The 18952-nt window shown below is 33.9% G+C and overlaps 2 protein-coding genes and 1 pseudogene across 2 annotated transcripts; 1 reads left to right on the forward strand and 2 right to left on the reverse strand.

Moving 5' to 3' along the window:
* Positions 1–3445: 3445 nt before the first annotated feature.
* Positions 3446–5434, reverse strand: LOC125418159 (7-deoxyloganetin glucosyltransferase-like). Its single transcript, XM_060817514.1, has 2 exons — positions 4834–5434; positions 3446–4633 (listed from the first exon to the last, which is right to left on the reverse strand). Exons 1-2 carry the CDS (start codon positions 5360–5362, stop codon positions 3690–3692), a joined length of 1473 nt encoding a protein of 490 aa, XP_060673497.1. The 5' UTR covers positions 5363–5434; the 3' UTR covers positions 3446–3689.
* Positions 5435–8193: 2759 nt separating this feature from the next.
* On the reverse strand, positions 8194–8721 carry LOC125420042 (protein TRANSPARENT TESTA 1-like). Its single transcript, XM_060817620.1, has one exon. It carries the CDS (start codon positions 8678–8680, stop codon positions 8300–8302), a length of 381 nt encoding a protein of 126 aa, XP_060673603.1. The 5' UTR covers positions 8681–8721; the 3' UTR covers positions 8194–8299.
* A 504-nt stretch (positions 8722–9225) lies between these two features.
* LOC132803751 (7-deoxyloganetin glucosyltransferase-like) lies at positions 9226–18622 on the forward strand (annotated as a pseudogene).
* The last annotated feature ends 330 nt before the right edge of the window (positions 18623–18952 follow it).

An 18952-nucleotide genomic window follows, 5' to 3' on the forward strand; every position in this document is an offset into this window, starting at 1 on the left:
TTAAATATTATATTTTTTATATTGTTTTACTGAATTAATTATCTCATATGTAAAAATTTATATTTTAAATTAAATATTTATAGTTTTCATAATTTTATCAATATTTTTATCGATATTTCTATAAAATTTTGCTTTCGATATTTCCGTTGATACTGATATTTTTCATCACTGATTATATATATATAAATATATAAATAAACCGGTTTTTGTTTTTGATTTTTATTTTTCTAATTATGTATAATTTATTTATTTTAAATGTTTATGTAGTGTTAATTAATTGTAATTAATTATAATTTATTAAATATATATAACTAGCACTGCTTCTTATGCATTTTTCAAATGGCTGCTCACCATGAGGGCTGCCAAACAGTATCTAAGCGACAGTATCATTTTCTTTCCTTCTTCTATATTTATCAATTTTATTTCGAAAAAATAAATAATAAATAAACTTGTAGTTAAATAAGAAAAATACTACTGTAAAGTAAATTTTATTCGGTTCTATAAATTTTAAATTTTCATAATACTGTAAAATAATTGTCACGTCATGCCAATTCACGGTTCATTATTTATTTTTTGGCGAAAGCAAAATAAAACCCTTTTTGCAGAGCCTTCTTTTTCCGTAGCTGCGTCCTTCCATGCTCCATTTTCCTTCCCCATTGCGTGATTACAACCAAGGTTAAAAAAATAATGATAATAATAATTAAAACAATATAACAAAACCAAAAACCCAAAACAGGCGTAAAAGCTCCAGCTGCAGTGGCGAAGAAGAAGCCGATAACTAATTTGTGAAAAAAAAGTTACTTATTATTTTAATTTTATTTGTAATGGTTTTTGATTTGGGTACTTTTTTCGCTTAATCTGGAGAAGGTGGTGAACCCACTTTTCGATATGAGTGTGAAGCAGTTTGGAATCGGGGATGCATAGCCTAGTGGCCCAAGACTGTTCAAAATCTGAGCAAGGGGAGGATCCTCTAGCAGAGGTTGAAGGTTCCACCAGCTTTGAATTAGTTCATCAAGACCCTTGTGAAGAAGAATGGGGTCTTTTAGCCATGGAGGAAGAAAGGCTCCTATAAAAAGGGGTTTATTTTTTATTTATTTTCTTAAAAGAAGAATTGAGTTGGTGAGCTGACATGACATATATTCAAAACTAAAAACCCAAAAATAAATATGGTATTTTGATAATTCAATTATTTATGGAATATATGGAGGAATTATTTCACTCCAAAAAGAACTTTTCATCAATCAATTTATTATTTATATAATTCTATAGTTATCAAATTTGTAAATTAAAATTTTGATCACGGATGAGTGAACATTATTTCATTGATTTTTACCATTCATAATTATAGATATTATTAATTTATATTCAATAATAAATAATTATGTCAAATCCATGTATTTCTCAAATGTATTTCTCATATGTAAAGTTTTGGTAAAGTTTTTGGGTCTTTACAGCATTATTGATTTATTTTTGCTCATATGTATTTCTCAAATTATGATATCATCAGTATATATATATATATATATTTATTTATTTTTGTAAAATATATGTCATAAGCATTTTATTGGGTGGTATTAGTGATAAGTTCTATAATTTAGAAGCTTCTATTGCGCCAGCATTTTACAATTTATGTATCTTGAAATATATACAGAAAAGAAAAATAAAATAAAATTAACGTGATTTATGGAACATTTAGGTGACAATTAATGACATTCAATCTAAAGTTGAAAAAAATTATTTGTCAAGTTTGGTAATTGAGTGATAGAGACTCGTATTTATGATAGGACAATTTTGCATAAAAATAAATACATAATTCATCGGTCAAAAAAAAAAAAAATTAAGTACATTGAATTGATATTTATCTTATCGTATGGTTTTCATTTATGCTTTTATCATTAATGATGATGATGATGATATATAGAAAAATTCTACCAATTTTGGACGGGATTGGTTCTTGTTTCAAATGAAGTAATGTTCCCTGTCAAATAGTCAAAGCAATAAAGCAATTAGGTTGAAGGGTATCATTTCTGGTGCTCTGAATTAATGTTCCGTGTCAAATAAAATGGTATCACATTTGCGGCTGCTGTTTGTATTGTAATTAATTTATTTTTAGCAAAATAAAAAACAGGAAAAAATAAAATGAACGAAGAAGTTGGGGTTCATATGTACTGAGCAACGCAATGGAGTTTGAAACTTCTATTCTCAGATTTTATTTTTTTATTTAAAAAAAAAATTCTCTAGAGACTGACTTCTAATTGATTTGCAAAAGCTTCCTTAAAAATTGTATTAGTGAGGATTTACCTTAATTTGATCTAGATCTTCTTTTTGACATTTGGATAAATTATTGAATGGTTGCATTGGTTATTTTTATTTTACTTTCATATGCTCACCACAGTCCGATTGGATAATAGAATTAAAAATAAATACTAAAGAGATTTTATTTATTTACTCTTTTTCATATGTTGAATTTTGGAAAAGAAACTTTATTAAAGTAAAATATAATCAAAACAGAGAAAAAAATACAATAGATAAAAAGATGAAAGAGGAAAATGAACAATCAAACACGTTACAAAAAAAATAAAAATAAGCAAGCTTATTACTATCAAATATCAACCATCTACAGTGATGGATCCAGAAATTTGATTAAGAGCACAGTTGTATACTAAAAGATATTTTTTAAAGCAATGATACTGCAAGTTGTTGCATTAGTTTAATAATTATGAAAGAAAAACTTTCATGTAAATGAATTTTAAATTTTAGAATATGATTTATTTGCATTAATAAAAAGAATTTTCTTTTTTTTTTTTTTGGATAAGAAGAGGTTTTAACCACATAAATACCAATAATTATTAGAAAAGATAAAAAAAAAAATTAGGATAAGTAATGATATAAATTAATATCATTTATTTCCCATTAAAAACTAGCTCATAAGAAAATAAATAATTTTCAAAAAAATATTTTATAAATATAAAGAAAATAATACATATTTCTAAAATGAAAAAAAAATGTACACTATTTAATTTTTTTGAGAGGGCACTATCTATTATCTTTACAAAATTGTTTTTAAAAAATAAATATGTATATATTTTAATAAAAGAAAAAATAAATAGAGGGTGGCCCTTGCCCCCCTGCTCCGATACCACATCTGCCTATGACCATCTAATTTGTTTAGTAAGTTATGCTTGTTTTTTACCCAAAACATTTTGTTTTTCATATTTTGATATATTTCTAATTTAATAATTAGGTAATAATATGTAATCAAACCTATCCAAATCATTAATGAACAAATTCAGGTAAAATTCGACATTATATATATTTGCAAATGTAAGGGGCTCAGCTCTACTGCAATTGCTTTTATTATTGAAACTGACCGTTTTACTTTACCATTTGTGGTATAGAATCTTTTTGGTAAATCTTGTGGTATAAAATGAAAAACAAACATAAATTACTAAAGAGATTTTATTATTATTATTATTTTAGTCTTTTTTATATATTGAAACTTTACGCACACACTATTTTGTTGATTGGAAAGAAACTTTACTAAAACAAAATACAACCAACAGAAAGACACAAATCAGAGAGAAAAATAGGAACGGAAAAAATAAAATAGAATAAAAAAGACAATCAAACAAGCTGCAAAAAGTAAAAAATGAAAATAATCGAACTTATTACTATCAAGTCTCAGCCCTCTAATTTATATTTTGAGAGAGAAGCACTTGATTAATCACTTTCTCAAAATTCAAACGAGAAGATCCAGTAGGAGACCCAGTTGCTTCCTCTGCCATCTTTTTCAACTCCGTGGCTTTCTTCCTCATTTCTTTTCCCTTCTCTCCAAGCATCAATTCCCTAACAGTTCTCTCAATTTCATCTCTCTTAGCATTACCATCCACCTCCATTCCTACATTCAACTTTGTGGAACAGAACCAGGATGTTGTTGTCTGATCAGCAAAGAATGGCCAAGTCAACATTGGAACTCCATAAGATATGCTTTCAATGGTCGAATTCCAACCACTATGAGTCAAGAATCCTCCAATGGAAGGGTGGCTCAGAACCTGTTCTTGTGCACACCACTTTGCCAATAAACCCCTATTCTTGGTTTCAATCAGAAACTCTTCCGGAAGCATAACAGAGTTTCCCATTACAAGATCAGGCCTCACGATCCACAGGAAACTCTGTTCGCTATTTGCGAGTCCCCAGGCGAACTCATTGAGCTGTTCAGCCGTCATGACGGTCACACTTCCGAAATTGACATAGACAACTGAGCAGGGTTGTTTGGAGCTCAGCCAGTCTATGCACTCCGTTTCTTCTTTCCACAGATTGGATGCGATACCGTTTAAAGCTTTGTTTTGGATTTGATTTTTGAGGAGAAGGTGAAGAGGACCAAGAGTGTAGATTGGTGGAAGATGGGTGGAAAGAGATTTTATAATTTCCTTTTCTAAGTCATCGAACGTGTTCAGGATCACTGCAGAACCTCCTCGAGCTCTGTCAACTTCTCTCAAGGCGAAATTGAACATGATATCATCTGGGTTTGTAGTCTGAAGAAAGCTTGGCATGTTTTTCAAACGTATTCCTTCTAGTCCTGGTATCCAATCAAGAACCATATCCAAATATCCATTCGTCAAGTAACTCTCATCTGCAAATTAAAAAGAAATAGAAAAAACCAAAGACTTAAATGAAAAATGATATTTAAAAAAAAAAAAAAAAATACATACATGAATAATTTTATTCTATTATTAGGTATAGTTGACTAGATTTCTATGTCCTATAACTGATAATAGGACGCAGCTGACTAATATAATCTTTGTGAAAAAGGGATTGAAAATATATAATTACCTTTGAGAGGTATAATATCCTTTTCCATCAAATAGCGATAATAAATAAAACCTACAAAGCTACAAGGACTGGAAGTCCAGAACAGAACGTTAGGAATCCCCAGTTCTTTGGATGCATCAAGAGTAAAGCTCATAATGCTATCGGAGACTATGCAAGTCACCGGAGGAACGCCTCCGGACGAAGCGGCGTCGTTCAGTTTATGAAGTAGCTCTCGGAAGGGAGCTAAACAGTAATTCGTGGTGGCGACGGAGAGGGAAGGGACGTCCTGGGTGGCATCGGCATCGGAAGGAGGGAGGCCATCAGGGATGGTCTCGAAACGGAAAGTGGGCAGCCCGTTTAAGGAATCGGAGCCCCGGGATCTAAGGAGACGGCGATGGTTGAACTCTGTGTTGACGAAGGTGATGTGGAAGCCTTTTTGGTGGAGGAGCTTGGCTAATTTGAGCATGGGGTTTATATGGCCCTGTGCTGGGAATGGTATACAAACTGCATGAGGTTTCATTTCCTCACTTGCTTCTACCACACTTCCCATCTCTCTCTCTCTCTCTCGCTCTGTTCTTTCTTCTTGGTGTGAAATTGCCGAATGAGCGTTTATTGTCTGTTTATACTTTTTATAGACAAAAAATGTTATTATAAATAGATACTATTCCTTGAGATTCCCCAAATTACTGGATAAAACAGGACAAAAACATGATGATGTGTATATATACATTTTTTTTCTCTATTTTTTTACTACAAAACGAGGAAGAGAAGTTTGAACTCTCAATTAGGAAGTGTATTATATGATTTTGCTATTGCGCCCAAGCCACACAATGCTATCGCTATCGAAAGGTAAAAAAAAAGTAAAAAAGAAGACGTACGCTATCTGGATGCGACAAAGCAAAAAATGTTTAATTATTTTTTGTTTCTTTCTAATTGAAAACATCACGACGTTAGCTCCATCATCCCATTTGTCGCCTCTCCACGACAAGCAGCCAGAAAAAGGAGAAATTTGAATTCCCCAACCCCAAAAGTGACTCCTCGACAAATTAGTGAAAAAGGCTTGTCAAATGGCAGTTTACTAAAATTTGAAAATTTGAAAATTCTTAAATGAAGAAAATTGTGGCGTATTTTAAAAGGAATTACTATCAATAATATTATTCCAACAAGTTCATCCGACTTCGGATGTCTCCCACTTTTCAATATCAAAATAAATAATAAAGAAAAAGAAAAAATCTTGATATACAGAAACATATGTATGCATTCTCCAAATCTCGTCAATTGTATTTAATTTCTTACTCAACTAAAAAAGAATTTTATTTAACTTCTTAATTTCAAACCCCATAAATCATTTCGCCAAATTTAAAGTCTTATTCGGAGATATACAGAGTTAGATTAGATATTCTGTATAAAGTAAGTATCATATTTTACGATTCTATGATATTGGCAATGAACCTATCAAGTGCGAACCACAAACTTGGTACCATATATAAATATTTAAATATAAATATCTTTTATATATATATATATATATGTATATATCAAATTTTGTTTTTATGGTTGCCGAGGAAGCAAACAACAGGAAACAAGAAGCAAATCAAGGAGTAGGAGACCGAATCTATAATGAAATATCGATCGAAACTTGCATGAAAGGACGATATAAAGATAGCACTACAAATTTAACGCCTATGGATATTCATCTTTCCACACATTCACTTTGCTATTGATGATCGTAAGATGAGTGGGTAAAATATATTACAACCCAATTTAATGATTATCGTATTGATAGGCATGATCCAATGATAAAAACCGCTTAAAATATATTTGGTTTGATATGTGGGACTTGAACCTCTTATCTTGCTTAGAATCCAATTTTTTTTTTTTTTTTTAACCATTTCAGATATATATTTTTTAGTAAGAAGGATTTGGACTATATATAGAGAGCAGTTATATACATATATTATGTTCCTGTTATAAGAACTTCTGCAACATTTTATGAAGGCATAGTGTGCATTTCTGTTAAATATATTTTTTTTAAGTTTCGAAATTATGAATGGACTTCCTAATACAATCATTTGTTTTAAAAATTCAAATCTAGAGCCCTAAAATGAAATTTTGACTAAAAAAAAAAAAACACCTAAAAAAGCATTGATAAGAAAGGCCATGATAATGTGCAATCACATGTGATGTTCCAGAATAAAGAAAAATCTTCAAAGCGGGTCGTGAAATTTAGCATTTCTCCCACTCTCATCGACTTTGTATGCACTCTGTTTTCGCCACCACGAAGAAACTAGCCTTAGCTCATTTACCAAAAAATAAATAAATAAACAAAAAACACCACGCTTGTATCTCAAAGTGAAACTAAAGAAAAAAAAAAAAAAAAGTAAGTACTGTTTATGCAACATGCCAAATATTACAATGGCGGAAGAACCAGAACAATATTTAGGAATACATTATTTTTACCGATGGTAGAGGGAAAAGACACTTTAAGAAAGTGATGAGATAAATAAAAGATTAGTTCCTTGAAAAGCATCGATCTTCCTTTGGATGGTACAGGTTTTATTTTATATATATATATATATATATATTTTTTTTTTAATTTTTGGATGGTAGGGGTGTTAACTTCTACTCACATCTAACTGATGCAAATTCTTAAATTTCCTAGTAGTTGTGAAGATATTGACAAATCATAAGCTAGAAATTAAATCAAGTTAATCATTATTGTGCTAATTACGCTTCAATTTGGGAAAGAACCGAACGCTTCATCGACAGCACAGTTTTAAATAGAAAACTAAGTCCACCTAAATAAACCCAAGCCCATAAAACTATAAACTGGCCCATATCATGGAGTAGAAGTGGAATGGAAGGAGAATATTCAACAAATTGTATGTAGTTTTGTTTTTGAGTGTTTCTTTTTACACAGCCAATATTTAAGTTTGACGAAAGGTTAAACTTCGACGCTGACATGGAGTTGGCTATGTATACGGGGACTAAAATTTTGTGTTTTTCCTTTTTATTTTTTTTTAGTTATACCACAAAAATTAAAAAGAAAAGAAAATTAAGTTTACAGCTATCTAAATATATAATCAACAAATGATAAAAATATCATTACCAAAAAAAAAAAAGGTGATGAAAATATAGTTTAATTAGTCAGCTCAAAGAAAATAAAAGGAAAAAAAAAATGATAATTTAGACTGCGCGGCTAAGAACAATATTGTATTCTTAATAATGCATACCATATATGCATATGCTTTGCAAAGCGGAGCAAAATTAACATTTTACACATTTGGACCAAACAGACACAACAAAGAAAATTCACCAAAAAACACACAAGAAACAAAATTATGCAATAAATTTACCTAACTTATCATTGGCAAATCCATGGAAAACCACAACTCATAAAATACATAAAATTTTATTGACTTGAGAGAGGAATGAGAAGCATATGATAAGGAGGAAAAAAGCGAACTAAATTAGGTGCAACATCCCATCAAATCGAAGGAAGAGAAGGACTATGACCAGAACCAAAAGCTTTAACATGGTCTTTGAGCGATTTCTTGTGCTTGAAATCAGAACCACAAATGCAAAGCCATCGTTTGCCACAGTTCTTCTCGTGTGTCCTCCAGTCTCCTTTCACCGCCAACAGCTTGCCGCATTTCCGACACATAAAGGGTTTCATCCCATGTTTCCTCTTGCAGTGAGCTTGCAGCGTTCGGAAATCTTTCAGAGGCTTAGCTCTCGGGTGGTTTATGTTGTTCTTGCATCCTTCTGCGCAGCAATAGCACGGTATTCCTAGCATGGCTCTTGGTTGGCTTCCCTTCAACGACTCTGCTCCTCTTCTATATTGTGAGCCATGACCCCACATATGCATCTGCCAAATAAACTTATTTATAAAAGTTTTAAACACATATATAATTTGTCAAAAATTCTCTGATACAGGATCAACTTATATCTGCCAGTAAACCAATTTATTACAGTAATAAGTGATTTATTGAAAATATATTCTAAACTTATATATGGTGATTTAAACTTGCAAAAGTTTAAATATATATATATATATATATATATGATCTAACGAAATTCTATTATCAGCTATACAATATGGATCGTAAGTAATATATCCAAGAGAAAATTCAAATACATTTTTTAATAAAATTGGTCTACTGTCCACGTGTTAACAAATGGAATATTAAGAATGTTATGATATTTTTGTCTAATTAATGATAAAATTTCTCCTCATTGAAAAGGTTATATTTTATTTTTACATAATTTATTTGTTTACTAGGATCTTCTATTTGTCTTTTCTTATATTTATTCTTGCTCGGCTTTTAATCTAAACTCTTCATTTATCATCTAATCATCCATATACATACCATCTAATATTCTACTCCGCATTATCAATTTTACTAATCAAAAAAAGAGAAAAGCTTGCTATCACAAGTAATTTAATGCCATATATTAAAAATTTGCCACATAATGTCCAATTGAGCATCACAAATTTTATTATTATTATAAAAAAAAAAAGGGGGCTTTATGCGGGTGTCTTTCTTCTTCGGTAGCCATTGATTCTGACAACTCCATCTATCTTCTGGCAAACAACTTCTATCTATTCCCACCATGTATTTCAAAGAGCCATGGTTAATATTCCTGTCCTTTTGTATATTCCCACCATGGTCTAGATTCTTCAAAACTCACTCCATTCTTCAAAGATTTTCTCAACCGTTTTCTGCTTCTCTTTGGTTCTACTTCCACAACGTCATGATTAGACAAAATCTTTCAACATCAAAATCCCTTGGTAGATTTTGGTGTTATAGTTGTCATGGATCCGGAACCAAGCTTCAATCTCAGATTTGGTTCTAGGTTGTCAATTTTTAGTGTTTATATAGCTTTTTATATCATTTACTATTAAATGAAATAAGTAAATTTCTACCCGGATTTGGATGTTGTCAATTTTTTAGGCTTGAAACCGTTGCTTCGTATATGAAGCAAAGCCATGGCCATGGAAGAAGAAATGGCTGCAACAAAAATGCTTTATTAAAATTTTATTTTTTCAACAAAAAAAATTATTCTCTCTCTCTCTGGCTACATAAACTGATGACGTGGCAAGTAAACAATTTAAGTAGATTAAAAGAATTAAATAAAAAAAAAGTAAAATATGAGGTGGCATGCATATGAACTATTGGATAATAAATGAAGGGCTTAAAATAAAAGTCGAGTAGAGATAAATATAGAAAAAAGCAAGTAGAGAATCCTAGTTCATATTTTTAATAGAATGATATTGTATTGATGATGGATAAGGTTAAGGAAAAATAAGATAGAAGATACAAATATAAAGAAATTGAATATGACATGATATTTTGGGTGGCCATGCATGCTTCAACTTTATTTGGAAGCAGAAATTGATAGGAAAGCCAAGCTAAACCAAATAAATTGAAGATAGATTTCTTCTCTAGAGCATTGAAAAATCATATCTATTCCCTTATATTGCAATGGGCTTAGAACAAAGAAGCCTCATGCAGTTCGCGTACCATACCCAGCTCAAGGCCACATTAACCCAATTTTCAAATTTGCAAGAGTCCTTCATTTCAAAGGCTTTCATGTCACTTTTGTTAACATAGAGTTCAACCACAAACGGCTCCTTGTTAGAATTTATGGATCTAAAACATACATAATAATCTCATTAAACATAAAATACTAATTTCTAAGTGCAGCCATTGATAAATTAAATCTTTATTCCTGCAAAATAGAAAATAATATAAAGTAGTGCCTATGGACACACTACTCTCAAACTACTTTCAGATCTCTGAAAATCCTAATCTCAAAAAAATACCGTATGACATATATCTGTTTGCTTGCCCTAAACCTTTTATAGTTTCTGCAAGTCAGACTTACTCATTAATTTTAACACACACAAAATAATAATAATTTAGTAATATAAAATAATAGAAAAATATGGATAAGTCATTGGGCTTATAAAGAGAGTTGGTCTTCCAATCTATTGGGCCAATCAGAGTATTATAGAAAGTGTGTGATCAAGAGCTCTACTACAAAATAATAAAATAAGTTTATCCTATTAATGGCATAAATGGATCCTGTAAGTAAATAATTAATTATCTGAAGTCCACAACATTTATTTATTTAACACTCCTTAGATCTAGAGGGCCTAACTCTCTAGTTTGTCTCCCTTCCTTCAAGTTTGAAACCATTCCCGACGGTCTCCCTCAAACGGATAAAGATGCCACCCAAGACATACCATCTCTAACTAACTCCATTTTAAACAACTGCTTATCACCAGTCAAAGACCTTCTTTCCAAGCTCAATTCTTCACCGGACCTCCCTCCCGTGTCTTGCATAGTTTATGATGGCGCAATGAGATTCACTCTTGATGCAGCTCAAGAACTGGCCATTCCAGATATCCTTTTTTGGACACCAAGTGCTTGTTCTTTCTTAGCATATGTTTACTATCAACGTCTCGTTGAAAAAGGTTACACTCCTTTTAAAGGTATTAACTTTAAAACCGTTTACTGTGTTTTTTGTTTCACATACATACATATATATATATATATATATATATATAATTTTATGACTTTGCTTTCATCCAGAAAACTTGTTGAGGAACCTCATTCAAGTACTTATATGAGCATTTACCAAAAAGGTACTTATACAAGCGCTTTCATCTGTTTGTATATATGCTCCTTCTAAGTATTTGAAGAAGGCTCCAGACAAGTCCCGAACAAATATGTCCTGGTTTTTTTCATGGGTGTCAAGGCATGTGGCCTATGGACATTGGGTATCAAATTTACATGCGTATGTATATATATATATATATATATATATTTGTAAAAGATAAATTTCTCTGATGAGAGATTGTTAATCTCACATAATTATAATTGGCATCTATTAACATGATAAATACCAACAATTGTAGCTTCTATAACTAGGCTTTTAGATTTATATTATTAATGGAAATGTAAGTATTAATCACTTCAATTCACATTTTATATTTAGAAATGGTAATTAATGGTGCAATGTGAGGTTACCTCCCTCCATACTCTTAAAATACTCCATGTCCCTGCCTCCTTTTCCACACTTTTTTTCAAGCCGGGCAGGGCACGAAAACAAGTGGGTGGTTCTGTCCCAATTCCCATTTAAATTAATATTAATTCTATTATGTATTAAATGTTTAGTTTTAAAATATGTAAAAAAGTTAAATATATATGTATTTAAATGAAAATATAAAATAAATAAATAAATAAATATAACAATATATACGCGGCAGGATCAAAATCTCGTCCATGCCTCGGCTTGGTCCAAGGCAAGCCCTTTTGCCTCGTGTGCCCAGCCCAACAAAGCAAATTGTCATCCATTTTTATATCGAAAACGTGTCCCTAACAAAATATGGCATCATAGGGTTAAAAATAATATTTATCCTTTTAATATATTTCCCAAGTTTGTGGAATACACAAATAAAAGCTGCTCCTGTCTTTCGTTTTTTTGCAGATTCAAGTTATATGACAAATGGGTATTTGAATACCGCAATAGACTGCATACCAGGCATGAAAGGTATCCGTTTGAGAGACATCCCAAGCTTCATTAGAACCACCGACCCAGATGATGTGCTCCTAAATTTTGTTATACATGTGACTAGAAGGACTAGAGAAGGCTTTGCCATCATTTTGATCACTTTTGACATCTTGGAGCAGCAACTTTTACACGCATTGAACTCCTCCGAATTACCTCCAATTGACATAATTGGACCTTGTAGAGGTTCAACCTGTGTATAGCAAACAATATATGTCTCCACAAGCAGCACACAACCCATAGTTAATCCACAAACAAGCAAATATAGATGAAATAGATGATTTTAGAACAAACCCATATGAAAATTCTAGAGAGAGAAAAACACACAAAAGTTTTACACGATTCGATCAAGGTGATCTACATCCACGGGCAAGCAAGAGATGATGATTCTTATTATCTTGAAGAGATTACACCATTGATGGGATTTTGAAGAACCCACTGTTTTTCTCTCTAAAACCATGTAGAAGACCCTCTTAGATCTGTTTAGCATGAATTCCTAGGCTAAAACCCTCTTAGATCTGTTTGGCATGAATTCCTAGGCTAACATATCATTAAAGAGAAAAACAATGATTTTTGTAAAAAACTTTTTTTTTTGGCTTTGCTTCCTTCCTCTTCACTTCATCACCAAACATCATCCCATCAACTCCTCATGTTCACCATTAATTTAGAGTCACAAAAACAACATTTCTTCACCTTGACTCTAAATTCACGACCTCTTCAAATCACTTCCTATCACTTCTTGCTTGCATACTCATCCTCATCACTTGCTTTGCACATTGCTTAGACTCATACAGAACCTAAGCTTCTTCGTTGGCACTACCTTGGTCAATATATCCGCCGGATTCTTTTCACCTGCAATCTTCACCCAATCCACTTCACCTTTGTCGATCAATTCTTGAACAAAGTGGTACTTCTTCTCGATATGCTTTGTACGGTCCGAGAAGGCTTGATTCTTTGCCAAGAAGATTGCATTTTGGTTGTCAAAATGCACAATGACTTGGTTTTGGGGAACACCAAGCCCATTTACCAACCATTTTAACCATAATGCCTCCCTTGTTGCTTCCATGGCCGCCATATATTCAGCTTCGGTATTTGAGAGTGCAACCACCGGTTGTAACGATACTCTCCAACTAATTGTATTACCCCAAGCCGAAAATATATAACCCGTCAAGGACTTTCTCTTGTCCCGATCACCACTAAGGTCAGCATCACAATTCGACAACACAATAGCCATTACCATTGTTCTCTTTCCGATACAATAAGCCAACATCCATGGATCCCTTCAAATACCTTAGAATCCATCGCAAAGCCTCCCAATGTGGTTTGCTCGAATTCCTCATAAATCTACTCACCACATTAACCACATGAGCGATGTTCGGTCCAGTACACACCATCAAATACATGATGCAACCTACGTCACTTGCATATGGCGTCTTAGCCATGCTCTCCCTCTCTTGTTCACATTTTAGGCATTGCTTAGATGACAATTTGAAGTGGGGTGCTAAAGGCGTGATCAAGAGATTTGCACTGCCCATGTTGAAACTCTCCAAGACCTTTTCAATATACTTCTTTTGAGAGACAAATATCTCCCAATTCTCCTTATCCCAAAATATATCGATCCCCAAAATTTTCTTGGCTTCTCCAAGGTCTTTCATCTCAAACTTAGAACTCATCAACTTCTTCAAATTATCAATGTCATCTATATGTTTGCACGCAATCAACATATCATCAACATACAACAAGAGATAAATGAACTCCCCATTCGACAACTCTTTACAATACACACAAAGATCAAACATGCTCCTTTTGAAGCCAATACCAAGCATAAACATGTCGAATTTCTTATACCATTGCCTAGGAGATTCTCTTAAGTCATAAAAGGATTTTTGAAGCAAGCATACCTTGGCACCCCTTGCATATCCTTCGGGTTGAGCCATGTAAATCTCTTCCTCAAAGTCTCCATGCAAGAACGTTGTCTTGATGTCCAATTAATGCAACTCAAGACCCTTGTGAACCACAAGTGATAACAAGATCTGAATAGAAGTGTGTCTTACCATCGGAGAGAATATTTCATTGAAATCCACTACCTCCTTTTGAGTATAACCTTTGGCAACCAATCGAACTTCGAACCTTGGTGCCTCAACTCCGGGTATGCCTTCCATACACCCACTTGCAACCTACAACCCTTCCACCTTTAAGCTTGTCTACTAACTTCCAAGTTTGATTCCTATGCAAAGAATCCATCTCCTCATCCATGGCCATCTTCCACTTTATCGAATCTTTTGAAATTAAAGCTTCCTCAAAAGTGTTAGGCACCGAGTCCATTTCTTCCGTAACATCGAGAGCATATGCAATACAATCCACAAAACCATATCTCATTGGTGCCTTGGATTGTCTCCGTTCTCTATCGAGAGCCAAATTGTAATCATGGAGATTATCAACATCAACCACCTCCTCATTGGTACGATCAACTACCTCATCAACTTGTTCTTGACCCACTTATGTATCATGGTGCTCCTCATGATTCACATTCTTTCTTGGATTATCCTCAATCCTAAGATTGAATGTCTCCTTGTCAACTTCACCTCCACTCAAAGATTCTCCATCCTTCACCAACCCGAGCATCTCACTCTCCTTGAACACCACATCCTTACTAATCACACACTTCCTTGTATCTGGATTCCAAAGTCTATAGCCTTTGACACCCTCTAGGTACCCCGAGAAAATGTATTTCATAGATCTTAGATGTAACTTGCCTTCGTTTACATGAACATATGAAGTGCAACCAAAGACTTTGAGATTACTTAAATCTGATGTGTGCTTGGACCAATTCTCCATTGGAGTCTTGAACTCAATAGCACTCGATGGACACCGATTGATCAAGTACACCACAGTATTCACTGCCTCCGCCCAAAAACTTGTAGGTAGCTTATATTGGGAAGCATACTTCTCACTCTTTCCAAAATGGTCCTATTCATCCATTCGGCAAGACCATTTTGTTGAGGAGTCATCCGCACAGTCTTGTATCTCACAATTCCATACTCATTGCAATAGGAATTGAACTCCTCATTGCTATACTCGAGCCCATTATCCGTTCCGAGCATCTTCATCTTGTTTCCAGTTTGGTTCTCAACCATAACCTTCCATTCCTTGAACTTAATGAAAGCCTCATCCTTGGTTTTCAACATGTAAACCCATACTCTCCTTAAGTAATCATCAATGAAGGTCATGAAGTACCTACAACCACCTATTGAACTTCTTAGTTCGATGCACCGTGATGTTGAACTTCACCCTTGCTTGTTTGCCATAGATACAATGCTCACAAAAGTCAAGTTTCTCCGCCTTGTGCCCACATAAAAGTCCTTGTTTACTAAGCTCAATTAGCCCTTTCTCGCTAATATGGCCTAGCCTTGCATGCCAAAGTGTGGTGTTACTCACTTTCTCATTCACCGAGACCAAAGCTTCACCTTGAACCACACTTCCATCTAGTGCATACAAGCCATTCTTCTTAAAAGCCTTCATTGCTACCATTGAACCCTTATAACTATATCCATGCTCATCCAATGTACCAAGAAAAATCAAATTCCTCTTCAACCTAGGAATATATCGCACATTTGACAAAGTTCTCACAACTTTATCAGGAAGCTTCAACTTTATTGTACCAATCCCCTCAATATTGCAAACTGCATTGTTCCCCATGAGAATATGTCCTCCATCTAGTTCCTCAAATGTATCAAAATAACTCCTCATCGGACTCATATGAAAAGTAGAACCCGAATCAAGTATCCACTCAACACCATTGTCTCGGTCGGTTACAAGCAATACTTCGGAGCTTTCATAACCTTCCGAGGCAACACTTGCCTCTCCATTGAATTGCTTCTCCTTCCCCTTTCCAAGTTTCTCCGGACAATCCTTCTTGAACTGCCCTAATTGATTACAATAGAAACATCTCATTTTGTCCCTTGATTTCGATTTACCCTAACTTTTACCTTGCCAATTTCTACCACTAGGCCTATCCGAGGTTCAACCTCTCATTGTGAGTCCCAACTCATCACTACTCTTGCCACTCAAGCTCTTCTCCGTATCCTTAGCAACTATCGCCGCTATAACTTCCTTCACATCCAAGGTTTGTCTTCCATACTTAAGAGTATCCACAAAGTGCTCGTTTCCTCGAGGCAAAAAATTAAGAAAAATCATTTGTTGGTCCTCACCCTCAATTGAGATTTGCATACTCTCCATATCTTGAATCAGCTTAGTGAAGTCATCAAGATTATCACTCAAAGACCTTCCCTCTTTATTTTGAAGCCGTATAGCCGTTGATTCAAATTGATGCGATTTGGTATCGATTTAGCCATGTATCTCTCTTCCAAAACTCTCCAAACATCCGCCAACGTTGTTTCCTTTGATACCTCTCTCAACACCTTGTCTCCAAGACCAAGAATTATTGAACTATATGCCTTTTTCAATAATTCCCTCTTCTCTCTAATATCCATTGTTTCTGGTAAATGTTCCTCACCTTCTAAAGCCACATCTAACCCTTTCTTGACTAACACCGCCTTCATTTTCATCTTCCAAAGTCTAAAATCATTTGAGCCCGTGAATTTCTCCACTTCAAACTTAGTAGACATGATCAAATTTGCTTGGGTACACATAACCAACCTAGCTTCAACCAAGGGAACCTCCAATTCCACTACAAGAAGCTAACAACAATAAGCTACATAAAAACCCCAAATCTCCAAACTCCAATCCCTAGATTTTCACCAACCTACGCTTTGATACCAATTTGTAGAGATTCAACCTGTGTATAGCAAGTAATATATATATCCACAAGCAGTACACAACCCACAACTAGTCTACAAACAAGCAAATATAGATGAAATAGATGATTTTAGAATAAACCCATATGAAAATTCTAGAGAGAGAAAGACAAGCACATAAATATAAGAGGAGAAAGAGAGAAAAACACACAAAAGGTACGTGGTTCGACCAAGGTGATCTACGTCCACAGACAAGCAAGGAGATGATGATTCTCATTATCTTGAAGAGATTACAAGCTTAATAACCAAGAGCATGGCACCATTGATGGGATTTTGAAAAATCCAATGTTTCTCTCTCTAAAACTAGGTAGAAAAATCTCTTAGATCTTTTTGGCATGAATTCCTAGGCTAACATAGCATTAAAAAGCGGCAAAACAGTAATTTCATAAATCTTTTATTATTATTATTATTATTATTATTTTTTATTCTGCTTTGCTTCCTTCCTCTTCACTTTATCACCAAACATTATCCCATCAACTCCTCATGTTCACCATTAATTTAGAGTCACAAAAACAACAGACCCCTACAACTACAATTCGATCGGATTACTATTCCTGACAAAAATACGGATCCCCTATGTTCAAACCTTTGGAAAGAAGACCCAATTTGTCTGGAATGGCTGGACTTGAAGGAACACAGCTAAGTTATTTACATCAACTTTGGAAGCGTAATAGTCATGACCTCGAAGCAATTGGTAGAGTTTGCTTAGGGACTTGCAAATAGCAACAAAACATTTCTGTGGATTATTAGGCTTGATCTTGTTGTTGGTGAAGCTGTGGTTGTTCCTCCACAGTTTATCGAAGAGACCAACGAAAGAGGACTGTTACTAAGTTGGTGTCCACAAGAGCAAGTCCTGAGACACCCTGCAATCAGAGGTTTCTTGACACACAGAGGGTGGAATTTGACGCTCGAAAGCATTAACAGTGGAGTTCCGATGATATGCTGGCCTTTCTTCGCGGACCAACAGACTGCTGTAAAGAATGGGGAATAGGAATGGAGATAGAGGGTGAGGTGGTAAGAGCGAAAATAGAAAGCCTTGTGAGGGAGTTAATGGAGGGTGAGAAGGGCAAAGAGATGAAGAAGAAAGTGATGGAGTGGAAGAAGTTGGCTGAAGATGCTATTGCTCCTGAGGGGGTGTTCTCGCTTGAATTTGGACAAGTTGATTGATCAGGTTCTTTTGTCCCCGACAGATAAATAATTAGCTACCCTTTGAAGAAGTTGGTATAATTGGGTTCTCTCTCTCTCTCTCTCTCTCTCTCTCTCTCTCTCTCTCTCTCTCTCTATTTATTTTTTTTTTAATTTGTGCTTATTAATAATTAACTGGGTGTTTGTACTCTAAATAAAAATGGTCTAAAGTAACTGGACATGGATTTTATGGATTGTGATGTCCTATATATGAGTTCATCTTCTTGCTACTTTTTATTTTCAGTGCTGCAGCAAGTATTAAGTTAAAGTTAATATCTTTTTTTTACTTACCGAAAAAAAAAAAAAGAAAAAAAAATCTTTTTCTGAGCTTGGGTAACTTCAACGTCAATGTGTACTTATGAATCAATATTGCTAACTCTCTTGTCTTTGTTGTCCTAAGTTTAAAGTAGCCTTTTATTTATTTATTTATTTATTTTTTGGTCTTTATCTAGCAATTCATTGATTGTTTCCCATAAGATTTCGGGCATGAGATTTATAGTTTTGAATTTACCTCGTCCAATTATTATTTGGCACTTTAGGCCTGGCCAAAAACAGGGCTG

This window comes from Ziziphus jujuba, chromosome 5, assembly GCF_031755915.1.
Source record: "Ziziphus jujuba cultivar Dongzao chromosome 5, ASM3175591v1".
In the NCBI taxonomy this organism is placed as follows: domain Eukaryota; kingdom Viridiplantae; phylum Streptophyta; class Magnoliopsida; order Rosales; family Rhamnaceae; genus Ziziphus; species Ziziphus jujuba.